This window comes from Anolis sagrei, chromosome 4, assembly GCF_037176765.1.
Source record: "Anolis sagrei isolate rAnoSag1 chromosome 4, rAnoSag1.mat, whole genome shotgun sequence".
In the NCBI taxonomy this organism is placed as follows: Eukaryota; Metazoa; Chordata; class Lepidosauria; order Squamata; family Dactyloidae; genus Anolis; species Anolis sagrei.
In genome coordinates this window covers 21,966,752-21,993,922 of record NC_090024.1, presented here as the reverse complement: position 1 = coordinate 21,993,922, position 27,171 = coordinate 21,966,752, and the positions used below count along the sequence as shown (strand labels likewise).

The 27,171-nt window shown below is 41.8% G+C and overlaps 1 protein-coding gene across 1 annotated transcript in view; it reads right to left on the bottom strand.

Moving 5' to 3' along the window:
- The window catches only part of ENPP2 (ectonucleotide pyrophosphatase/phosphodiesterase 2), a 90,783-nt gene extending 63,927 nt beyond the window's left edge, over positions 1-26,856 (bottom strand). The window contains exon 1 of the mRNA XM_060775822.2: positions 26,445-26,856. Coding sequence (XP_060631805.2) covers positions 26,445-26,465 — 21 coding nt within the window. The 5' untranslated portion in view covers positions 26,466-26,856. The remainder of the gene's footprint in view (positions 1-26,444) is intronic.
- Positions 26,857-27,171: the final 315 nt, after the last annotated feature.

Genomic DNA, 27,171 nt, shown 5'->3' with positions numbered 1-27,171 from the left:
GCTCATTTAAGTTTTACAGTTCTTCAATTTCTTCAAAAACATAAAAAACATATAGCCCCTCCCCTGCAAAAAACACTCATTTGATGCACCATGTGTTGATATCTTTGTGGTTGATTCCAAATAATTCCAAAATGTTGGAAATTAGGAAGAAGGGAATGCATCAGTAATAACTCAAACATTTCAGTATCTACACCAGTAGTATAGTGCTTTGGTGGGCAAAGTACAATCAATGGGCCACATGTACCTCCCCCGGAGATATTTTTGTGTTCCTCCAAACACCAAAAAAGTATGTCCCAAATGTGTTAAGGCTATTTCCACTATGTTTGGGAGCTCCTTGTCCACTCTCCAGGATCAAAAATATTTTTTGAAAATTGATTGACAAGGGTCAACGTACATGTCAACAGCCTGGGACTTTTACTTAATTTTTGGTTTTAGTAGCAGAGCTGATGAGCCCCTGAGCTTCATGTTGACCATCACACCTTTACCAGATGTAGACCTTCCAAGATGCCACAATGGCATTGAAGCTAAACCAATTTACAATTCATGCTGCCATTCAATGGTCTCTCAAACACCTACTCCTTGAATTTGATCATCTCAGTCTCTATAATACTGGGGCTGGCTTTAGATAGGTCTGTTGTTGTTGTTCATTCGTTCAGTTGTCTCTGACTCTTCGTGACCTCATGGACCAGCCCACGCCAGAGCTCCCTGTCAGCCGTCACCACCCCCAGCTCCTTCAAGGTCAGTCCAGTCACTTCAAGGATGTCATCCATCCATCTTGCCCTTGGTCGGCCCCTCTTCCTTTTACTTTCCACTTTCCCCAACATAATTGTCTTCTCTAAGCTTTGCTGTCTCCTCATGATGTGGCCAAAGTACTTCAACTTTGTCTCTAGTATCCTTCCCTCCAATGAGCAGCCGAGCTTTATTTCCTGGAGGATGGACTGGTTGGATCTTCTCGCAGTCCAAGGCACTCTCAGAACTTTCCTCCAACACCACAGCTCAAAAGCATCAATCTTCCTTCGCTCAGCCTTCCCTAAGGTCCAGCTCTCACATCCGTAGGTTACTACAGGGAATACCATGGCTTTGACTAGGCGGATCTTTGTTGCCAGTATGATGTCTCTACTCTTTATTATTTTATCGAGACTGGACATTGCTCTCCTCCCAAGAAGTAAGCGTCTTCTGATTTCCTGGCCACAGTCTGCATCTGCAGTAATCTTTGCACCTAGAAATACAAAGTCTGTCACGGTCTCCACGTTTTCTCCCTCTATTTCCCAGTTGTCAATCATTCTTGTTGCCATAATCTTGGTTTTTTTTATGTTTAGCTGCAACCCAGCTTTTGCGCTTTCCTCTTTCACCTTGATTAGAAGGCTCCTCAGCTCCTCCTCGCTTTTGGCCATCAGAGTGGTGTCATCTGCATATCTGAGGTTGTTAATGTTTCTTCCAGCAATTTTTACCCCAGCTTTGCATTCATCAAGCCTCGCACATCACATACAAGTTTAAAAGGTTGGGTGAGAGTATGCAGCCTTGCCGTACGCCTTTCCCAATCTTGAACCAGTCTGTTGTTCCGTGGTCAGTTCTGACTGTTGCTACTTGGTCCTTGTACAGATTCCTCAGGAGAGAGACAAGGTGGCTTGGGATGCCCATCCCACCAAGAACTGTCAATCATTCTTGTTGCCATAATCTTGGTTTTTTTGATGTTTAGCTGCAGCCCAGCTTTTGCACTTTCTTCTTTCACCTTGATTAGGTCTATCTGCTTCCATTTTGGGGACATTTTACATACAGAGAGTGGTTTTCCTGAGTCTTTCTGTCACAACAGCCCTACCTTATAGAAGTAAAGGTGGAGGACAGAGAGAGAGAGAAAAGGAATTTTCCTTCATGCCTTAGGAGGGATTTGTAGCAACAAAGAAACCTGAGGTTGGGTATACCAGCTTTAAGCTATTCTCCAAACTCTCCTAATGTGAACACAACCAAAATGAGAGAAATTAATTCTGTTTGGCACACTGACTCAAAGCTGCACCCTGGCAGAAAATGCTGTTTACTTTCAAATGGCCTGTTTATTGGAGCTCTCCTGTTAAACAAAGGGCTTGTTTCAGGAAAAAGACGTGGTGTTTCTTGATACTTCCTGGGCCAGGCCAGTGCAAATGTCTCAACAGATCCAGGGATAAGACTGAAGATTATGCTTAGAAATACAATCTAAAAGGTTACAATCAGTTGGTGTCTATAAAACATTTAAGATATCCAGACCGTTTTATAGATGGGATAGAGGAGATGCAATTACCTTGAGGGCCTCAGGCATAGAAAATCATGTCAACTTTGACAAGGAGGACCATGATTTGCTTCATACAAGGTTGCACTCACTATGAATATTTTTCCTTCACTTGAGATTGTTGTTGACACAGGAAAAGTTAAAAAAAAACCAGTTGTTGATGAGGATGATCCTATGAATGGTCTTGTATGAGCTCGCCATCCAGCTCAGTGGACTCGGGGTTTCAGGACTGGTATCTCTATCAGTCTCATCTACAGATGCCAAGGATCTGGTATGGGGCCTTCTGCATATATGTCTCATACATTCTGTCACTGAATTTCTATCCTTCCACAACAGAGCATCCAAGCAATACAGGCCCATAGCCAGGATTTTGTTTGGGGGGGGGGCTGAGTTTGGTTCGGGGGGGCTGAGTCTGAGTGAAAGAGGGTCTACTCTAGCAAACCTTTTGGTATCGTTACCCCAATACCCCATGCATATGGGATATATTGAGCATGGTGATGAGATCATGATATGAATAAACATAACAGTTTACATAATGTACCAGTAAGGCCTTTTCTCAGACCACCATGAGAATTTCGGGGGGGGGGGGGGCTGAAGCTTCCCAAGCCCCCCCCCCCCCCCCGGCTACATGCCTGAAGCAATAGCCTTCTGTCAGTGGAATAAGGTTGAGTGTCGGTTATCTGAAAAGCTTGGGACCAGAAATGATTCTAGAATACACAATGTTCCTGAACATGGAGACTTGTTCCATTATCATGGTTAAGAGCCTTTTGATAAACCAGTTCATTGTTTGTTATTAGAAAGCATGCCTTCCCATAGAAAAATTATCTGTGTTGCTGAGGTCCTTTCCCCAATTTTGCACATTTAATATGTATTTAACCCTGGGAAAGCTCCTTTTAGGCCATACTGGCTGGGGATTCTGACAGCTGTAGTCTTTAAAAAGCTGCAGGCATTCTGAGAAGCCTAGAAGGCAAATAGGGAAACCCTGATGCCCTTTTCTTTCCCCTTCTCTCTTACATAAAAAAATGCCACATTTAAGTTATTCAACATCTGCAGCCTTCATCTCCTAGCATTAAACACCTGCTTTTCTCAAATTCTCTGCTCCTCACCCCTCTGTTTTATTTTGTTTTTGCTAAGCAGCTGGCCATCTGCTTTTCAGAAGTCAACAAGACCAGCCTGCAGATAAAAGTTGAGTAACCGTTATCCAAAATGCTTGGGACCAGAAGTGTTTTGGACTTCATGTTGGGGGTTTTTTTTGGGGGGGGGGGGGGAGAGAGATTTTGGAATTCCTGTATTTGCACATACATACATAATTTGATATATTGGTGATGAGACCCAAGTCTAAACACAAAATTCATTTGTGGTTCACATACATTTTCAACACACAGCCTGAAGGTAATTTCATACAATATTTGCAATCATTATGTGCATGGAACAAAGTTTGTGTACATTAAACCAGTAGAAAGCAAAAAGGTTACTAAAGTAGCCACTTATTTTGGGATTTTAGAGGATTCTGGATTTCTGGAAAACTTTATCATGTAACTGCTCTAACTCATCCATAAAATATATAATGCTGTCCAAATACCCCTGTTCAAACAGCTCCACTGGCTGCCGATAAGTTCCTGGTCCCTATTCAAGGTGCAGGTTATCACCTATAAAGCCCTAAATGGTTTGGGACCTGCCTATCTTTGGGACCACATCTTCCCCTTCGAACCCACACAATCTCTAAGCTTATCTGGGGAGGGTCTTCTCTCACTTCCACCTCCGTCACAGGCACAGCTTGTGGGGATGAGAGAAAGAGCCTTCTCAGTCATGCCCCCCCCCCCCCCCCAGCTCTGGAACTCCCTCCCCAGGGAGATGAAGCTGGCCCCAGCTAGGATCCAAAATCTCATCTTCGCATTTTACTATTGCTTGTACCTAAACCTATAATGATCTACCTTACATTGTTCTCTATCTTACTGCTGCCATATGGCCCATGCCCTTTATTCACTAGCTCTATCCTCTAAATTGTTTTTGCACCAGTTCACTCGCCCATGAGAGAAATTCATTTTATTGTTTACTGTTGTTGATTTTGATACTTGTTCTTATATATGATTATAATGTTGTTGGTTTTTTATTATGTTTTATACTGTTGTGGCGCAGTGGGTTAAAGCACTGAGCTGCTGAGCTTGTTGATCAAAAAGTCGCAGGTTCAATTCCAGGGAGCGGCGTGAGCTTCCGCTGTCAGCCCTAGCTTCTGCCAACCTAGCAGTTCGAAAACACGCAAATGTGAGTAGATCAATAGGTACCGCTCCAGCGGGAAGGTAACGGCGCTCCATGCAGTAATGCCGACCACATGACCTTGGAGGTGTCTATGGACAATGCTGGCTCTTCGGCTTAGAAATGGAGATGAGCACCACACCCCAGAGTCAGACATGACTGGACTTAATGTCAGGGGACTACTTTTACCTTTACCCTGTGTATTTTAGCATGTTGTATTTTAACTGTGTTTTTTGGGCTTGGTCCCATGTCAGCCGCCCCGAGTCCCTTCAGGGAGATGGAGGCAGGATACAAAAATAAAATTATTATTATTATTATTATTATTATTATTATTATTATTAAATGGCTTCATTTGTGAGTTGTAAACTCTTTTCCCATTGTTCCTTTCACCACCATCCATATCTTTTTGCATGCAGAAAAATATCAATCTGTTCAAGTTGAAGTAAAGAATAAATGGCTAATGTCTTTTGACTGGCATTTTATCTCTAAAAACATTCTCAGTATTTAAAAAAGATATAAAAGGGTAATCACCAAACCCTACTTGACCTTCAAAGCTAAAGAGGGTCCCCCCTGGTTAGTACTTGGATGAGAGACCTCCAATGAATACCAAATATAGGAAAGAAATAGTAAAACCACTTCTGAGTATTCAGTGCCTAAGAAAAGCCCTATGAAATCAATGGTGTTGTCATAAATTGACAGACGACTCGCTGGCACATACACAAGGGTGCAAAACTTTCTATCAAAACATCTTTTTATATTCTTCCTAATTTTGCAGCCTAAAAGAGTTCTGCAAATCAACACCCCATAGCATAGTGCTGCCTTGTCCTTGGACTGAAGTATTTTTAAACATTACTTACAAAGCTTTCAGAGTATCCAAGGGATATGATGAGGTATGAAAAGTATCCCTTGGAAAGTACTCTAAAAGTATCCCTTGTCTACACAGGAAAAGGTCCAATATTCTACATCTTTAACCTGGCTGCAGTAGTTCATATAATGGTAGCCTCCCAATTAGACTACTGCAATGTGCTTTCCTTGAAGATTGCTCAGAAACGTCAAGTAGTGCAAAACACAGCAGCTAGAGCACTGGCAGAAACATCTTATAGCAACACCAGATTTAAAGGAATTGCACATTGATAACATCCTCTGATCTGGATTCAAGTTGCTACTGATGACACTAAAAGCTTGAAAGCTTTGGGGTATCATCACTTGAAAAAGCATCCCTCTCCAAATCCATGTTTGATGACTGAGATCTGGAAATGTTTCCCAAACTCTGGTTTTCTTCGTGCCTAGAAACACAAAGTCTGTCACTGCCTCTACGTTTTCTTCCTCTATTTACCAGTTATCAATCAGTCTGGTTGACATAATCTTGGTTTTTTTGAAATTTAACTGTAACCCAGCTTTTGCATTTTCTCCTTTCACCTTGGTTATTTGGCTACTTGGCTCCTCCTCGCTTTCAGCCATCAAGGGGGTATCATCTGCATATCTAATGTTATTAGATTTTCTTCCAGCAATTTTAACTCCAGCCTTGGATTTATCAAGCCCCACATGTCAAATTCTACCTAGTTCTTTCTTATTTTTCTCATTAAACTTATTTTTAATATCCTTTCTCAGTTTTTGTGGGTTTTTTTCGGGCTATATGGCCATGTTCTAGAGGCATTTCACCTGACGTTTCGCTTGCATCTATGGCAAGCATCCTCAGAGATGAGGTCTGCTGGAACTGGGGAAAAGGGGGTTTATATATCTGTGGAATGACCAGGGTGAGACAAAGGGCTTTTGTAAGTTGAGCTAGGTGTGAATCTTTCCACTGACCACCTTGATTAGCATACAATGGGCTGATTGTACCTGGAGCAAACTCTTCTTGAAAGGTGATTAGATGTCCCTGCCTGCGTTTGGTGGTCCCTATGTAGACAAGAGGGATCCTCTCACCTCTGCAGGAGTCTACCGTATACCATGCAGCTGTGGACAAGTCTACATAGGGACCACCAAACGCAGCGCCCAAACAAGAATCCAGGAACATGAAAGGCACTGCAGACTACTTCAACCATAGAAATCAGCCATAGCAGAGCACCTGATGAACCAACCTGGACACAGCATTTTATTTGAGAACACAAAATGCTGGACCACTCTCACAACCACCATGTCAGACTACACAGAGAAGCCACTGAAATCCACAAACATGTGGACAATTTCAATAGAAAGGAAGAAACCATGAAAATGAACAAAATCTGGCTACCAGTATTAAAAAATTCTAAAATTGCAACAGCAAAAACAGCAGGGAGAAAAACAGGCAGGGACAGCTAATGACCTTTCAAGAAGAGTTTGCTCCAGGCACAGTCAGCCCATTGTATGCTAATCAAGGTGGTCAGTTGAAAGATCCACACCTAGCCCAACTTACAAAAGCCCTTTGTCTCACCCTGGTCATTCCACAGAAATATAAACCCCTTTTCCCCAGTTCCAGCAGACCTCATCTCTGAGGATGCTTGCCATAGATGCAGGCGAAACGTCAGGAGAAATGCCTCTAGAACATGGCCCTATAGCCCGAAAAAACCCACAAGAACTGAGTGATTCCAGACATGAAAGCCTTCGACAATACAATATCCTTTCTATTAGGAAGAACTTACTCATGGTTAGAGTAGTTTAACAGAATACTCTGCCTTCTCAAATGTCCTTTTTTCCTGAGGTTTTTTTTTTTAAGGCAGATATAAGATAGACATTTATTGGTGATGATTTAGCTATGGTTTCCTGCATTGTCAGGCAGCTGGATTAAATTATCTTTTCAGCTCCTTCAATTCTATTTTTCTATCCTCTCCTGTCCTCTTCCAAATCTGTTTCCAGTTTATCTATGTCTTGTTTAAACTGCCACTTTCTGCCACTTCAAATTAATGGTACACTAAGTACTGCATTTGTGTCTGATCACTTCCTTAATATTTTGTCCTCAAAATCAAGAATTAAAAGCAATTATGAACTCATGACTACAAAACTGAAGGTCATGGAAACCTTTTTCAAAATGTATTCTAGTTTTATAGGAATTTGGTGATCTAAATTCAAAATTCTCGGATGTGTAATTTCCTCACAACTGGCCCTGATATTTTTATGTTACAGTATGTGATTGGATGAAATTAGTATTGACATTATTAATGAAATTGACTAAAGCCTGTGTGTGGTATGACATGTTCATTGTATTTTTATAAAATTAAGCACCCGTAATATATTAAAAACAGTTACACTATTGAAATCAAGTCTTTTCATAGCAAGCCTAAGCTTTCCAGAAATTCAGCAACCCTCCTAAGAAGCTGCAGTCCACCTCCCAGAATCCACCAGCCTTTTGAATTGAGGGGTGCTGGGATGTGCAGTCCCAAATCAAGACCATATTCAAAGCAGAGGTATTTCTTCCCAAAACGAAGCAGGCTATAGTCCTTGTGCCCCCTTGAGAGTCCATGGGAGGAGGCATGCATTGAATAGAACTGCCCTCCTTAAAGATGCTGAATAGCATTATTTGTACTTTGGTATTCCCCAAGGAATATCTGGCAAAAGACGCTGCAGCAATACAGAAGGAATTCATTAAATATGAGTCCAGCGAGTGCTAATCCTTATGTAAGCAGAATTTTACTGCAGAGAACTGTTCCTAATGAAGCAGTCCTTTGCTGGGAAAAGGAAAACAGATTTCACCCCAAAAAGCATTCATTCAAATCCAAAAATCCATTCTGTTTTGTTCTCGTTTGCTGCCATATTGCATAATGGAGAAATGAGCCCATTATCTTTAAAGCAGCAGTTCTTGTGTCACTGAATGGCCACTTTTCAAAATGTACATCTGACTCACACAAGCACACTATTTTTTAATGTCTCACCTCAAAGACACTATTTTTCACTTAGCTCTAGGACTGGGCAAAGTTTTGCCTTGGGCTCCATGTAGCCTCCAAGCTGCTTTTGTCAACCTTACTGTTTCTACTCTCCCCTAGACTGCCCATTTTCTGCCCAAAATATAACATCTCTTATGGAAGCCATGGAAAGATTCGCATTTCAGCCAATAGGTTGCAGGGTTCACATTATAAGCCTTATTTTTAAAACAACCAGAAATGGGCTTCTGGACAATCCAGTTTGGTTTTATTGATATTTTTTGAAACCTGTGTGGCCTTCTGATATATCCCACAGGCAGAAACTGATCCTCAGATCTGACATAGTTGCAGTCCCTGCAAAGGAAAGTCTCAGAAACACAATAACCCCTAAGAAAGCAAAGGTGACTTCTATTTTACCCAGGAGAGGAGAAAAGATTGAAGGGGGTTGAGGAACAGGAAAGTTGAGCATTTAGCCGAAATGTCTTGATAGTAAGACCATTTGGAAATGGGAGCAATGATGAATGCCAAGAACACATGTATAAAATGTTCTATAAAAGCTGTATAACTCCCAATGTGATAAACAAAATTGAAAAATCCCATCTGGGGGATGCTGGATATGCAAAATACATAAAGGACCTTCTTCCACACTTGGTGGACTTGCGGGCTGGTAAAAACATTTTGAGAAAAGGTAAGGCAATCAAGGAAAGAAACAAAATAATTACTAAAAAGGTTAAGAAAAACCCAGAAATATGACACTTAAGTTTATTTGGCAAAAAAAAAAATCAGTAAAGAAGATATAGAGATTTGTCAATACAGTTTTGTAACTGCAAGATTAATAATAGAAAAATCATGGAAGGGGGGAAAAAAGCTATTTATAAAAGATTGGAGAGAAAAATTATTAGATGTATATCCAAATGGCCATGCTGTCCAATTGCATTACAGGAGGAAATAATGAAGACTTTTTTTTAGAAAATAGAGGCTTGCATTTGAATATTTACAAAGGAAGACAAAGGTAAAGTTTAAAATAGCAGCAAGGGGGGTTATTAATATAAAGATAAGGGTAGATTTTAATGGGATATTAGTTTCACACTGAGTGGTGTCAGAAGCCATGGGTGGTGGTTCACATGTGGGGGAGGGGGTGAGTGTGGTAGACAGGTGTATTTGTATTATGTGTGTCATGCCTCCGCAAGATTTCTCACTGTTTAATCCTGTTAAGACCCTATTTAGGTAGAGGGGATTCGTATTTTATGTATGGTTATTGGGCTTAGTCTAGATAACCTCTCCCTCCTTGTCTTTGAAACCTCCCTCACCCTGTCCCTTTAAGACTCCTCTCAGGGGTGGAGACTTAGCCAAGACCCTCCTAGTTCTTTGAGGAGTCAGCCAATGTGGTAATTGGAAAGAAAAGAGTAAGGAAAGTAGGAAGATCCAAAAAATAGAACGTCATGTCAAAGCTATACGTCGTCACACTGAAGCTATACAAGTTACATCTAATCACGTCAAAGCCATACAACATCATGTCTAAGCCATACAAGTTACATCAAAGCTATATAAAAGTAAAAACACAAAGCAAAACCACGTCAAAGATATAACAGACTGAGACCCGTTGAAATGTTACTAAAGTAATATCCAGTCAGAACTGAAGTTATGCTTCAAGGACTTTAACTCCTCTCATAAATTATTGAAGTAAAAACAATAATTTATTAAATAACAGATCTCAAATTACCTCTCCTCAAGAGGAGAGGTAATTTGAGATCTGTTATTTAATAAATTATTGTTTTTACTTCAAATGTGTAGCATCTTATCTGTTCCCTGCACCACAGACACCTTCCAAATAAATAGCTAATGCAGGGGCAGAACAATGTGTATTTGATGTATTTCCTTTCATTTCTTTTACATTCTGTAAATCTCCTTTACATAATAAAATTATTTTAAAAAATTAAAAACAAAACAAAAATGAAATAGGAGCAATGACTGAGGGGTGAGTATTGCTTTCATGGGGCAGGAATGGTCTTCAAGGACACACCATGGTATTACAGCTCTACATTTCCTGCACTGATCAGGCAGCGGGGCTACAACAGGTGTCTCCCAAATTCTGATCTCGAGATGTTTTGGACTTCAATTCACAGAATCCCTGATTCTCAGCCAAGGTGGATGACCTTTCTCGGGGTTGACCTCCAAAACACTCGAAGAAATGGAGTTTGGGAACTCTCTCAAGTCCAATGCTTCTGTGCACTGAACAAGAAACTTTGATGTCTACCAACATCAACTCAAAACACAAATCATTGGATTGGCCACTAGGTGACACTTTCAGATGGAACCCTGTTCTACTTCCCTGGCAAAAATCACTGCAAGATAGCCAGCTGTCCTGCAGAAATATTTGTTCAAAACATCAGTGTTATTGATGTTTCAAATGCAATGTTTATTCGGTTAGATCAAACTATTATATGAAACAGAGAAAACTAAAGCTATCTTTTTTTTTCTTTTTTTTTTGCCCCATTAGGCTCAAGTAGAGTGTTTTTAAAAATCTGACATAGGTCAGTTTTTTAGACTCAAAACAAGATTATAGTATTTTACCTTACTTTATCTTGAAAAGGAATATTTCCTTCAAACCGCCTGTCGACTAGTGACCTCATGAATTTCATAGGATTTTCTTTGACAAGAAATATTCAGAGGTGGTTTTCCCAATTCCTTTCTCTTGTTTGAGACAAACCCAAACAAAAGCAAAGGTATTGAGAGGTGGAAGAACTTTCTGTGTGGTTTCTTGTCATAGCTTGCCAAAAAATAATGCCAAAAAGGGCAGTTGGGGTACTTGCAAAGGGCTTCAGAGGATGTAAATATGAGGTCCAGGGACTGTATGGGATGCACTTTCACTACCACAACTATACCCCATACATAATTTGGGGAGGGGAGTAGTTTTGTTATTTTAGCTTCCTCCCCAAGAAACCTGGAAATAATTAGAAGGCAACAGGCTATTAAAACAGTATTACATCAGACTAAATTATGAAATGCCCTATTGAAGCCAAGCCAACCTTACTAGAAAAATGCATGTATGCACAAAAGTCTACATAAAGAGGGGAAAGTTGTGCCTTTCCCAATAGGCTAAGGCAAAAGCAAACTATGGCAGCCTCTCATAACTTGCCTGCTCTTCCTCATTAATTACTTTTGCCATCTTGCCTGCACTCTGATATCACTTGGAATGGTTACATGTGTGCCAGTTTATATTTGCAAAGTGCTGGAGGGTATGGAGCCAACGTGTTAAAGGGTCTGTGTGCTTGTGTTGCTTTACATGGTCTTGGGTCCAACAGTTTCCCAATGCCTGCCCTAAACTCTGTCACTCCTTCCCACCTGCTACTAAGGAGGCTGTCGAAGTCCTGAACCGGTGCCTGGCCGCTGTGACGGTCTGGATGAGGGCGAACAAACTGAAATTAAATCCAGACAAGACAGAGGTACTCCTGGTCAGTCGCAAGGCCGAGCAGGGTATAGGGTTACAGCCTGTGCTGGACGGGGTCGCACTCCCCTTGAAGGCGCAGGTTCGCAGCTTGGGTGTGACCCTGGACTCATCGCTGAGCCTGGATCCCCAGGTTTCAGCGGTGACCAGGGGAGCATTTGCACAGCTTCGGCTCGTGCGCCAGCTGCGCCCGTATCTTGGGAAGCCTGACTTGGCCACGGTGGTACACGCTTTGGTCACATCCCGCCTCGACTACTGCAACGCTCTCTACGTGGGGCTGCCCTTGAAGACGGCCCGGAAGCTCCAGCTAGTCCAGCGCGCGGCAGCCATGTTGTTAACCGGAGCGGGACGCAGGGAGCGCACAACGCCCTTGCTGTCCCAGCTCCACTGGCTGCCGATCAGCTACCGGGCCCAATTCAAGGTGCTGGTGCTAACCTACAAAGCCCTAAACGGTTCCGGCCCAAAATACCTTGAGTACCGCATCTCGGCCTACGAGCCCACGAGGACCTTGAGATCATCCGGGGAGGCCCTTCTCTCGGTCCCGCCTGCCTCACAGGCACGCTTGGCGGGGACTAGAGAACGGGCCTTCTCGGTGGTGGCCCCCCGGCTGTGGAACTCCCTCCCTGCTGAAGTTAGACAGGCGCCCTCCCTCATGGCCTTCCGTAAGGGCCTGAAAACCTGGCTCTTCGAAAAGGCCTTTAATTAAGTGCTGTGTTTTGGTATGAATGGACTATGATGATGAGATGGATTACGACCCAAACTAGACGAAGCGGATTTTTAGTTTAATTAATTGTGTGTTAGTAAGATGTGTGTTATGCTCCGGATTGCTGTAACTGTTGTCTTTATGTTCTATGTTCTGTACACCGCCACGAGTCGCCTCCGGGCTGAGAGTGGCGGTAAACAAATGCAAATAATAAATAAATAAATAAATAAATAAATAAATAAATAAAGGCCTCTCCATGATTTGAAGAAACAAAGCAATTGGACCAGGCTCAAATTCAGATGTTTGCTGTTTCACATTGACTTGAGTCCTGAGAGACATGCACAGTGTACTCTTGGGGCCCACTTGCTGTAACATTTCTGGATATCAGCCCAACCTGTTTTTTCTAGCTGAACTTGCTGACCGTGGATTCCCCTCACAGCCCCACTGCTGTTGTTGCATAATTGTGGACATAAAACTCCCATTTCCCCTGTAATTCTGCAACGTGTGATGAAAGGTTACACATGCTGACTTCAGAGGATACACTTACCAGTGGAACACTAGGAGGGATTCCATTTCCAAAGAATGCCACAACCACTACGAACCTCACATAATGAAGGAACGAAATCTATAATTTTGACCCAGTTTTTGCCGCAATAAGAAACCAAGCAGAAAAAGCAAGAAAGCTGAAATCTAGGATCTCTGGATTTTCGTTAATTGTTACATAAAGGAGGCCTGCAGAGCTCATGCATTAGTTTCTGAAGACCCTGGAAGAAACTTCAAAAGAATTGTAAAACATTTCAAATATTTTCAGATACAATAGACTAAATTTTAAATAAGTTTAAATGAAGTTTTAATGAAGTGTTAATGCTGGTTTTAAGGAATTCAATTCCTATCAGCCATAGTTGGATGGGGTCATGTTAGCTGGTAAGTCTTGCAGTTTTGGTCCCAAAAAAGCAACTTTTCCAAGTCCCGCTCTTGTCAGCTGCAGACAAGGACCTTTCTGCTCATCCAGGCTTTGTAAGTAACCGATCTAAGCCTTTTCCTTTTGAGTTCTGTGGCCTCACCTACATCACCATTGAAACTGTTTTATATGATCAATGTATACTCATAATATAGTTCAGTGCAGTTGAACTGCATTATATGAGTTTACACTGACCATATACTGCAGTTTCAAACTTCATTATATGGCAGTTTAGATGGGGCCTTGGTGTCATATTCTAACAGGAGAAGACAGAAGCCCACTATGAGCAGCCTATTCATTCAGACCATTATGCTAACTTAGTATATCGAACTGATGGATTACACAATTCACACTACATAATTGTGTCACTGTGATTCTATTTTCATGCCCATGGCAGCATCTCATGAAATTCTGAGGTTCAAAATGTATGACTATGTTCCCCCTCCTGTGTCCTCTTGCATTTACATTTTTTAACCTTTACAGGGATCACAAAACAGATATAAACCCACAGAAGCAACCTGAAGTGTGGCAAATCTGACAAATTAAAGAGAGACGCTTCCAGCCACCTTTAAAGAGATGGCTGTCTAGGGAGACTATTTATTCAACTCTAACCAAAAACAATAAATATGGCACAAACCATGCGCTTGCACACTCTCAATTTTTGCATAGACAGATGAAAACTACGACATGCAAGGCCAATCAACATATGGGTGTAGTCAGTGAAGATAACATATTGCTTTTTAACAACCCCAGATATAACTAAAAGTAGAATAAGTCTATGCACCATTTCTGAATTTCCAGCATAGTCGGGGTTGTAGAATGTAAACTTAAAGGGAAGCCCAAAAGATTATGTGCACAGAATGCAAGAACAGCCAAATTTTAGGTACTCATATGGAGATGGTTTACATTATAGATTTGTAGTATGTCTCTATTGCACAATTTTACAAATTAACAACAAAAGCACATGAGGTTTTAGTTCAGTTTTTCTCAGGAAAACATTTAGTGCCTGTGGAGACCTGTTCCTCTCATCAACCATATTGAAGTAGAGTGTTTCAGTCACTGCTCAGACAAGTCACAAGCCCACATCTGGGGAATTCATTTACACAGCAGAATTAATGCATGTTGACACCACTTTGACTGTCCTGGCTCAATGCTATGGAATAATGACAGCTGAAGTTTTAGCCTTCTTTGCCAAAGGGTGATGGTGCCTCATCAAACTACAATAATGTAGATGGGCTCTGGAACAGCAATTTAACACAATTCATGTATTTAGTACGGCTAATGGTGATCTAGTCCAAGTACTCTAATAACTCTATAGAAAAGTAGAAAATTTGACAGTGGTGACCTGTAGCACTTGGGGCTTTTGGCCCCTTTCACCTCTCCGGGCCTGTCGAGTGCCATCAGACGACACTGGCTTGGCCCTTCCCCATTAATCCCCAAAGTGGTGAGGAAGCGCTGCGAAATGCTTCCTCACCAACAACGCTTGGTAAGGCAAGTTTTGGGTAGTTACATTTTCTCCATCTGTCCTTTTCCCCATCTGTCCCATTCTGCACAAGTGATGGGGGAAGGAGGAAGGGTGTGTGGGGCACCACAAGGTGTCCCAGGTGTCTGCCATTCTGCGGGCAATTGCTGGCAAAATGGAACAAAGTGGGGGAGGGGTAGTGTGAAGAGGTCCTAGGACAAGAAGAAGGCCAGAAAATATGCATCCCTCATTCCTGCTCATCCACTGTAGGTTCCCACGACCATTATTTAAGGTGGTGTGTCAACTGAAAAAGATGTCAAAAAGACAAAAAAGAAGAGCCAAGGAAAGGGACATGGATGAAAGTTTCTGAGAAAGGGAAAAGGAAGATAAATATTTAGGTATTTAATATGACGATATTAAATTGATAAGCTATAATCTTGGTCAATTCTGGTGATAGAAGAGTCTGTATATGGCACTTCGTTTCTACCAAAAATTTGCAAGAAGGCTGCCTTCTTCTGAATTTCAGAGGAAGGGAAAGAGTGAGACATGTTTTTAAACACTGGAAAAAGTGTTAGCTCTAAACAAGAGGACATCTCCTAGAAAAGAATGTACAGCAATGAAGCCTGTACAATGCATGGTCGGAATAGCACCATGCAATGACAAAGCAATGCTACAGAAGGGTCCAGATAATTGGATCCTCCTACTGGCACTCCCAGGGAGAATTAATAACAGGCAGACATGGCAGAAAAGAAGCTAATCAGGACGTAGGTTGTAACAGAACTCCTTCATTGTATTAGCAGCATCGTATTAGGAGAGTTGGGCTGGAGCACGCAGAATGGCCAAAAACCGAGCTGACATCACTCCCTCTCGGTAACACAATTCAATAAGCAGCTGGTCACATGGATTTGCAGCTGCTCTCTACAATGAACTAAAGTCTTGCTATTTTCCCTCTTCCCTCTCTAGCAGCCAGGCAATGATTTCAAAATGGGTTTGAAATGGGATTGAGATATTAAGTTGTAAATGTGGACCTCAGCCCTCATGCAATCATCTCCTAAGCAAGCAATTTGAATTGTTTCTAGAAAATTTAAAATAGGAATTGTACACGTACTATAGTGTGTTGTACTCTGTAGTCAACATCAGGATTCACAGAAGGCAGGCTTCGCTTTGTGTCACTCAGATGTGGGGCTCCAATTCTGAGACCACACCTGGAATATTGTGTCCAATTCTGGGCACCAATTCAAGAGAGATATTGACAAGCTGGAATGTGTCCAGAGGAGGCAACTAAAATGATCAAGGGTCTGGAGAACAAGCCCTATGAGGAGCGACTTAAGGAGCTGGGCATGTTTAGCCTGAAGAAGAGAAGGCTGAGAGGAGATATGATAGCCATGTATAAATATGTGAGAGGAAGCCACAGGGAGGAGGGAGCAAGCTTGTTTTTTGCTTCCTTGGAGACTAGGACGCGGAACAATGGCTTCAAACTACAATAGAGGAGATTCCATCTGAACACGAGGAAGAACTTCCTGACTGTGAGAGCCGTTCAGCAGTGGAACTCTCTGCCCCGGAGCGTGGTGGAGGCTCCTTCTTTGGAAGCTTCTAAACAGAGGCTGGATGGCCATCTGTCAGGGGTGATCTGAATGCAATATTCCTGCTTCTTGGCAGGGGGTTGGACTGGATGGCCCATGAGGTCTCTTCCAACTCTTTGATTCTATGATTCTATGAATTCAGGCAGATTGGATAGCTATGTAGAGGTTATTGTAGGATAGCTGTGAGTCAGATGCCCCATTTTAGAACTATATCCACAAGTTTTAGATCTATATTACTCAAGTTTGTGTATCTGGTTATGACACAACAGTGAAGCAGATTAAGCAGTGCTCAACTCCTCTCCCCCTGCATGCTTGTGGGTATATCTGTGCACACACTTGTGATGTCATCCAGTTAATTGCTAGCCCTTTTCACCTTTCAGGACTGAATGAGCCAATGAGCTCATACACAGCTGTGCAGTTGGCTTAAAAAACAAGGCAACCCACCTGCATTTCATGAGTATAATTTGGAGCTGTAGAGATCAGAATGTGTGGGTTTTGATTATTTTATAAAATGAAGAATTAGGTCAGAAGTATAGATAATTAGTTTGCTCCTATAAAGTTACAACAACAACAACAACAACAACTTTATTTTTGTACACCCCCCCCCCCCAATCTCCTTGAAGGAACTCGGGGTGGCTTACATATGGTACAATGTGCCTAAAACAATGCATAATAATCATACAATACAATGCAAGATAAAGCCAATAACATATAAAACAAAGTTTAGGCTCAAAACAGTGCCAGTAACCTAGGATGAGAACTGTTGTAAAACATAGCCAATTGCAAACAGGAGCAGGGAATAGGATAGTGCAAATTTTAGCTAATGAACTAGGGCATGGGGCAAAAGTGCTGTGCTGTGCCATTAATTGCAGACCACTGGAACTAGACATTCTCAAAGACTTGTCAAAACATCAATGTCTTCAATTCCTTCCAGAAGGAGGACAGTGTGAGGGCCTGTCTAATCTCCCTAGGAAAGGCATTCCAAAGGGGGGGGGGGGCTGTTTAAGGTCTTACCTTGATTATTGAGAATAGATTCGGTAATACAGGTTATAGAATCCTAGTTGGAAGAGACCTTGTGGGCCACCCAGTCCAACCCCTGCCAAGATATCGCATTCAAAGCACCTCTGACAGATGGTCATCCAGCCTCTGTTTAAAAGCCTCCAAAGAAGGAGCCTCCACCACTCTCTGGGCAGAGAGTTCCACTGCTGAACAGCTCTCACAGTCAGGAAGTTCTTCCTCATGTTCAGGTGGAATCTCCTTTCCTATAGTTTGAAGACATTGCTCTGCATCCTAGTCTCCAGGGCAGCAGAAAACAAGCATGCTTCCTCCTCCCTATGACTTTCCCTCACATATTTATACATGGCCATCATGTCTTCTCTAGGCTTTCTCTTCTTTAGGCTAAACATGCCCAGCTCTTTAAGTTGCTCCTCAAAAGGTCTTGTTCTCTAGACCCTTGATCATTTTAGTCACCCTCCTCTGGACACATTCCAGCTTGTCAGCCCTTCAGTTGTGGTGCCCAGATTTGGACAAAGTATTCCAAGTGTGGTCTGACCAAGGCAGAATAGAGGGGTAGCATGACTTCCCTGGATCTAGAAACTAGACTCCTATTTATGCACTCCACATCCTGTTGAATGAGGTTGAATGTCCTTAAGAAGCATTGCTAAGAACTAGGCAGCAGGAGACGGGATCTCAGCTGAACTGTTTAAAATCTTGAAATATGATGTTGTCAAGGTGCTGCATGCCATATGCCAGCAAATATGGAAAACACAAAAATGGCCATTAGACTGGAAAAAATCAACTTATCCCCATACCAAAAAAGGGAAATGCTAAAGACTGCTCAAACTTTCATACAGTGGCCCTTATTTCTCATGCCAGTCTTCCTGCGAGGAAGACTCCAGCAATACATGGAGCAAGAGTTCCCAGATGTACAAGCTGAGTTTAGAAAAGGCAGAGGAACAAGAGACCAAATTGCCAGTATCTGCTGGATAATGGAGAAAGGCAGGGAATTTCAGAAAAACATCTATTTCTGTTTTATTGACTACTCTAAAGCCTTTGACTGTGTGGATCATAATAAATTGTGGCAAGTTCTTGGTGGTATGGGAATATCAAATCACCTTGTCTCTCTCCTGAGGAATCTGTATAAGGACCAAGTAGCAACAGTCAGAACTGACCACAGAACAAAAGACTAGTTCAAGATTGGGAAAGGCATACAGCAGGGTTGTATACTTTCACCCAACCTATTCAACTTGTATGCAGAACACATCATGCGATGTGCGGGGCTTGATGAATGCAAGGCTGGGGTAAAAATTGCTGGAAGAAACATTAACAACCTCAGATATGCAGATGATACCACTTCGATGGCCAAAAGTGAGGAGGAGCTGAGGAGCCTTCTAATCAAGGTGAAAGAAGAAAGTGCAAAAGCTGGGTCGCAGCTAAACAAAAAAACCCAAGATTATGGCAACAAGAATAATTGATAACGGAAATAGAGGGAGAAAACGTTGAGACAATTATAGACTTTGTATTTCTAGGCGCAAAGATTACTGCAGATGCAGACTGCAGCCAGGAAATCTTCTTGGGAGGAGAGCAATGACCAATCTCGATAAAATAGTGAAGAGTAGAGACATCACACTGACAATGAAGATCCGCGTAGTTAAAGCAATGGTATTCCCCATAGTCACCTAAGGATGTGAGAGCTGGATGATAGGGAAGGCTGAGCGAAGGAAGATAGATGCCTTTGAACTGTGGTGTTGGAGGAAAGTTCTGAGAGTGCCTTGGACCGTGAGAAGATCTAGTAATGCATTGAAACAGCTGTGGATCTAGGCAGGAGGCAGGCTGCGTTGGATAATCCAGAATGTTGGATGAGTGAAGGTTGGATACGAGAGATTGTACTGTACTTAAAATACTGTGTATAAAATTATCTTCAAGCTATGTGGATAGAAAACATACATGACTTTCATGTTTAGACTTGAGTCCCATCTCCAAGATACTGCATTCTGTATATACAAGCATTTCAAAATTCAAAAAAGAAAGAAAGAAATCTGAAATATATGCAACTTTCTTGGTCCTAAGGTTTTTGGATAAGGGATACTCAACCTGCATTCTGCTTTGTTTCTGGATCAGCCCTTATTTGAAAATCAGCTTCCCCTTCAGGTCATTGAAAAGTCACTTGATATTTTTTTAAAGCTTTTCAGTTGTTCTTGTGACCTGACCTTCAGATTCTCTCCTTATCTTTGTTTTTTATGTCCCAGTCAATTCTGACATTGTGTAATTTGTTGTTGCAAGAAACTGTTCTGTTTTGTGCTACAGTTGCTGGCATATTTAAAACAAGTGTAAGTCTCCATGAACTCTACCAATCTGATAGCCTTCAGGATCTACTAAAAACTGGACTTCTTGAACATTTTTAGATACATTTCAGTAAAAATCCTGGGATGCCTGACCACACCAAGATAATCCAGAAGAATATCTGCGAATCAATGAAAATCGGAGCATAAAATGTTTTGTGTCTCCAGTATAGGACATTCCAAGTACAAACACCCTGTAGTTCTTCTAAGAGAAAAGTAAAAAATCTGTCTGCTGGTCTTTATAACTCTAGATTGGATAGACCTATAGTTAGGTCTCATATAAGGTAATTTCCAACACTTGCTTACATAATAGTTTGGATTGCATTTTCTTAAACTGCATACCTTGTTCTTCACCAGTCAGCTATATGCCAAGTCAGTATTTTCTTCTATGATTCTGATCAGATAAGAGGGTTCAAATAGGTTGCAACACAACATGTGTAGCAAGTCATCACACATTTGCCAGTGACTCCCACAATGGGAGTCATTGGGCTGCACTAACCTTTCACTACTATTGATACTGAATTTTATATAAGAAAACAAAGGCCTCTTCCACACAGCTGTAAAAAGCATCCACATTGACCTGGATTATATGGAAGTGTGGGCTTGGATAATCCAGTTCAAAGCAGATATTGTGGATTATCTGCTTTAATATTCTGGGTTATATCATTGTGTGGAAGAGCCCAAAGTCAACCACCATGTTTATGGCTTTCTCCTTTATGGATTTGACTAAAACTGAAAGAGTAGGCAAAGAGTATTCATCCAATCTGAAATCCTGTAGCTGCGTTTGGCAAAATTCTGTGCTCAGCCAGGCCCACCCTGGCTGAGCATTTTAAAGGCTCCTTCCCTAAACTACAAGGTCCAGAATTTTGCAGGAGGCAGTCACAGGATTTCAGAGGGAATGCATACTCTTTGCCTACTGTTAGGCTCTAATAGTGTGATGAGTCGGTGGTTTGTAGCTGGTGCTCTACTAGCTAGACCTCCTCACCTCTCTCCTTCTGCTGGTTCTTCCACATCCTGCCAACAACACCAACCTCTTACTCTGTTTACCATCTTTCCATCACAAAGACTTACCCTCAATTGAAACCACATTTCCAATGATCCATCTGTCCACATCACTCCTTTTCTTCCACATCCTGCCAGCAGCATCCGCTCCTCTCTCCATTGACCACCTTCCTTCCTACCACTTTTCCTTTCAGTGAGAAAGGAATTTCAAATCTGGCAGCAGAAGGAGAGTTGAGGAAGTGGTTCATCAGGAAAGAGATTTAAAATCTGGCTGAGGCTGGATCTACGTTGCTCTAAATCCCAGGATCTGATCCCAGATTATCTGATTTGAACTGGATTATACAAATCTACACTGCCAGATAATCTGGGATAAGAAGATAATCTGGGATCAGATCCTGGAATATAGAGCAGCGTAGATCCATCCTGAGGCTTTCTGGGGGAAAGAGGAGTGAAGGGGCAGTGCTGTTGGTGGGAAAGTGGTATCCAAAAAGTAGTGTTAGGATATTTGCAGTTTTACCACTTTTGCAGGTATCCTGGATACATAACTCCTCCTGAGAGATAGGCCTCCAATCTCTATTTAATGGCCTCCAAAGATGAAGAATCCAGTGCCTTTGAAGACACTGGATTCCACTGCTGAACAGCTCTTATCGTAAAACATGTTTTGATGGAATGTTTTGATGGAATGTCTTTTTGTGTGTGTGGCTTTCAGCATCTCAAGCCAGGACAGTCATTGTAAGGAATGCTAGAAATTGCAATCCCATAACAACTGCACGAACCACATCCATGTTTCAAACAAACACAAGGTCCAGGCTCTCTGATATACCAACTGTCACTTTTGTTGGACTGTGAGCTTGTGCTAAAACATGACGATTCCTCATATACTAATCTAGAATATGTTGAATTGAATCCAAACAAGAATGCAACATGCCCAAAATGATTTCATCTGAATTTCTTTCATTGCAATTGCTATTTGGTGGCAAAGTGCTCCTCTGCCTATTTTCATTTCTGAGTAGAAAGAGAGAGTTAGTACACCTGCCCTTAATTTTCAATAACACTTATCATCTGGTTGCCGCAGAAAGCACAAATGCTGAATAAATACTCCCAAAAAAACCCATCCCTTGAAAAGAGCCAGCACTTAAACCCACAACTGGTTTACAAAGGAATTTTTAAAATTACCCCAGTGGATTAGCTTTGTGCTTATTGTGAAACATGATCCACTTTAGAAGGGAACTCTGAGTTTCCCCAAGGATGAATCATGGCATTTCACCGAAATGCAGTACAGCTTCTTTCAGGGGAAGAGCAAGAGCTCCACAGGAATAACGAAGAAACCATTCTTTAAGACTAGGCTAACATAATAAGCCAACCTCATAATGAGCAGTAATTTGGAGTTTCTGGAACTGGGCAATATTGGAGAACATGGAAACTATGGGAGTGTTGCTTTCCAGTGAGGTGCCATCTAGTAACAGGGACGGATTTATGAAATCTGGCAAAATTATGGACACTAACTAAGTGGATGTACACATGGTACTTTGATATTTTTTTCAGAATGTTAGCTTTCTTTAGTCCACTGTCATTTACTTTGCCATTGCTTCTTCAGCATCACTTCGTAGATTCTCTGTTTCTTCTGCAGGCCATATAAAGATAAAGGTTTCCCTGACCTTATGTCTTGTCCTGTCTTTCTCTGGGGGGTGATGCTCATCTCCGTTTCTAAGCTGAGGAGCCAGCATTGCCTGTAGACACCTCCAAGGTCATGCAGCCAGCATGACTGCATGGAGCACTGTTACCTTTCTGCTGGAGCGGTATCTATTAATCTATTTACATTTGCATGTTTTTGAACTGCTAGGTTGGCAAAAGCTGGGCCTAACAGCGGAAGCTCACCCTGCTCCCTGGATTCAAACTGTCAACCTTTTGGTCAGCAAGTTCAGCGTTTTACCTGCTGCACAACCAGGGGGCCAATAGCTATCCCTATTCAAGATGGAGTGGTACAATGCTAGGAACATGACAATACAAAGAAGTCCATGGGCACTTATGGAGAATAGCTATGGAGATTTTGAGTGTTATCCAGAATGGTCATCTGGTTCCTCTACCCACTGGCTTTCAAGATGTTGAAAACAGTTCTAGCCTTACAATCACATTTTTTTATGATTTTACTTTTTCCATCATACGTTCCTTGAACAGAAACATGAGTGGGAAATCTTGTAGGTAGTGAACTGCAGTTCCTGGCAGACCTCACTTGTATGACCAATAGTGAAGCATGATGGAAACTGAGGTTTAACAACAACATGTCTTCCATCATTGCACAGATGAAAACCTGGACACCTTTGGCCAAGCAATATCAGAATATGATCATTATGGTCAAAATGATGAATGGGGAAGAACAGGCAAACTAACAGAAGATACAGCGGTTTGCTTCTGCTGAGCATCATGGGAAGGGATAGATTCCACCCCTCTTTAAGTAGACATAGTACGTACTCAAATAGCTTTTGAAATGTATCATCAATAAATTCCTGGGGAGATATCAAATAATTAAAGCTTGTTATCTATAGACAGCATTAAACAAGCAAGCCCTCTTTAGTCATCATCATTTCTATAGACATCTATCTGTACAATAACTTTTGAAAGGACATTAAGAGAAATGTTTGTTGATGACTTTCCTCTCTAACAGGAACAAATACAGAGGGAAAAACTTGATAATAATATAATAATAAAACTTTATTTATATATCACCCTATCTCCCCTAGGGGATTCAGAGCGGTTTCCACATATGCAAAATAATACAAAAATATACAATATAAAAAAAAACATATGCATAAACTGTTAATACAACATATACATTAAAATTAGTTTAAACCAATTTCGCTCTCTTCTTCTTGCAAGGTAAGACGCCAGGGGCAAAGATTTCAATAAGGGCCTGGACTATTTGGAACAGGCTGGGCCAAGGCTAGTGCAAGGAAAAGGGAAAAATGGGGCTGGCTGAATGCTGCAGTAGAAGGCTCGTCTCAGCAATGGCCCTCCTAGGGGACCGGTGCCACTCAATTCCAGGGTCAATTAAAGGACTATAAAAAAGGTCATTGGCATAAACGTAAATAATTTTACAAAGAATATAAGCGAAAGCACAGGGTGGAAGTCAATGGATATAAATTAAGGTGTGTGTGTGTGTTTTAAAAGATTTACTCTTTTATTCTTTTATTCTTTCTTCCTACTTTACTGGAAATTCAATGCTTTCTCGCTTTCTATGTATATATAAAGTGTGCTTTTTTTCTTTTTGATGTCTACATAATAAAAATATAATAAAGAAAAGGGGGGTCTGGGCTGGAAGAAAAGGTGCCCTCAGATGACAGGGAACTGGGGAATGGATGGGGTACAAGGCCAAGTCCTAACTGTTGGACCAAGGGCTTGAGACTTGAGACTAGTCATTATCGAAGGCCTGATGAAACCACCAAGTCTTCAAGTTCTTACAGAAGGAGGTGAGGAATGGGGCCAGCTTTATCTCCTTGGGGAGGACATTCCAGAGGCAGGGGGCCACCACCAAGAAGGCCCTCTCCCTCATCCCCACCAACCGCGCATGACATGATGGTGGGAACAAGAGGAGGGCCTTTCCGGTGGATCTTAGTGTCCACACCGATTCATAGAGGGAGATGCAATTGTGGAAATAGGCAGGGCCCAAACCATTTAGGGCTTTATAGGTCATCACCTGCACCTTGAATTTGGCTCGGCAACTTATCGGCAGCCAGTGGAGCTGTTTCAGTATGAGTGTTGTACGCTCCCTATAGTTAGCTCCTGTTAGGAGCCTGGCTGCCGCCCATTGTACTAGCTGGAATTTCCGGGCCATCTTCAAGGGCAGCCCCATGTAGAGCGCATTGCAGTAGTTCAAACTGGATGTAACCAAGGCATGCACAACCCTGGCCAAATCAGACTTCACAAAGTGTGGTCACAGTTGGCACACAAGTTTTAACTTTATTGTTTTTGTTTGCAGAAGAAATTACTACTACCAAATTACCAGCTTTACAGATTCTCATTATGATGCCCCATGGGACTAAAAGCTATGCTAGCATCAAGGAGAGTAAATCCATTGAAATCAATGGGACTTACATTATATTGCAATTAACAATGACTTCTAAAAGTCTTATTCTGATTGGGACTAGCACTGGATTGAGCCCATAATCTGAAGTGCAAGATGCCTTATCCTAATACTGCTCTAATCAACACTTCCCATGTATAAGTAGTGGAAAAAAGAAGATTAGCTGCTGTTTGAAGGTATTAGGACACTGAAAAGGAAATCCCAGTGTTTCTGTCTGAAAATAAGCTTAGCTACCAGGGATCACTGGCTCAGCAAATATAGGCCAAGTGTCCTAAACAACTGACTCCAGAGGAATTCTTTTGATCTCGGTGGGACTTTTCCCAAAAAAGTTGTGCAAGGCCAACGGCTTCACCACAAACCAAAAGTCATAATAAACTCAGAAGGAATTTCTCTGTAACATTACGGAAGCATGAACAAGAGAATATCAAGGTATTTTTTTACAGCAGTTTGTTTTTCAAAAAGGAGTTGTCACTCTGGAGCCCAACAGATTTCATGGAGCGGAGACTTACTCCTTGCAAGCATAGTTTGGATTGTCTTTGCAATAGCACTCCATTGGAATGCCAGACAGTTTTATTACTCTGCTTCCATTACATCCAAATGAAATTGCCTGACATTCTCAGAGTACTAAAGATCCAATTTACAGTAATCTATTATATCTATGGATTGCCTTGCACCTTAACATCAAATGTCCCAGGTCGTGCAATGGGTTAAACCCTTGTGCCGGCAGAACTGCTGACCAAAAGGTCAGTGGTTGAAATCCAGGGAGTGAGGTGAGCTCCTGTCTGTCAGCTCCAGCTTCTCGTGTAGGGACATGAGAAAAACCTCCCACAGGATGCTAAAACATCCGGGCGTCCCCTGGAAATGTCCTTACAGATTATCAATTCTCTCATATCAGAAGTGACTTGCATTTTCTCAAGTTGCTCCTGACATTAAAAAAATCAAATCTCTAAACCATTTCTGCAGAGGGCCCCAGTGGCGCAATGGGTTAAAGCGCTGAGCTGCTGAACTTGCTGACTGAAAGGTCGCAGGTTCGAATCCGGGGAGTGGCATGAGCTCCTGCTGGTAGCCCCGCTTCTGCCAATCTAGTAGTTCAAAAACATGCAAATGTGAGTAGATCAATAGGTACCGCTCTCGCAGGAAGGTAATGGCACTCCATGCAGTCATGCCGGCCATATGACCTTGGAGGTATCTACAAACAACGCCGGCTCTTTGGCTTAGAAATGGAGATGAGCACCAACCCCCAGAGTTGGACATGAGTGGATATAATGTCAGGAGAAAACCTTTACCTTAAACCATTTCTGTACATAACATCCAAAATAAGCTTTCAGCTATGTTTTTGGAGGAAAGCAAACCCCAGGCAGACCTATTCCCAAGCTAGTTGTCTCGAAGTAATACTAAACAATTTATTTTTCCATGGCTGAATATACAATTTTAAAGAGCATAATAAAAGAAAAGAGGATACATTTTCTAATTCATTCTCTCATCAAATAAAGAAATACATCTCTTACCAGTTTCATTTTCTTATCCATGAGTTGATGGAAACTCCAGCCCGTTTATCACTGGTTTTGCAAAAACCTTTTCTACCCAGTCCTTGCAAGCTGGGTGAGATGCTATAGCCCTGTCCTCCTGTGACTTGTGTCACTGGTCTGCTGTATTGTTGCCTTTTGAGAGCAGTCCAATCCAGATGAAGTCAGGGTGCCAGCTGTCCTTGGAAGACAATGGTTCAATTGGCAGATGCCTTTCAAACAAAGGAGCTCTTTCCAGGATGGATGCTTGTATTCCTCTTCGTCTTCCCTAGCCGCACGTCACAAGAGAACCTTTCCCTCAAATGACACCGCTACAAATGCCATCCCTTCTCCCGCCCAAGACCTGTTTTTAAAGGCATCTACTTGGTATGCAAGCTTAATTAGTTTCCCCACAACATCCACAACAAGCATCTTCAAGGGAGGCTTTCCTATCAAGAGGCTGGTTGGATTCCACCAGTTTTTTGTGACCTTTGGAAGAATTGCTCTAATCACCTTTTTTTAAGAAAAAAAACCCAAGAAATTCCTCGAATTTATCAAGAGCTCAGACTGAAAAAGAGCTAAGACTGAGTGACAGCAAGACTTCCAAGTAAAGAACAAAAAAGTATGCATCGAGGCACCCTGATGTGATTAGAAGTGTTGCTTTCTGCCTATATTACTTAGAAAACGGTTCCACTCTGTTCAATGGTATTTACTACCAGGTACGGCTTAA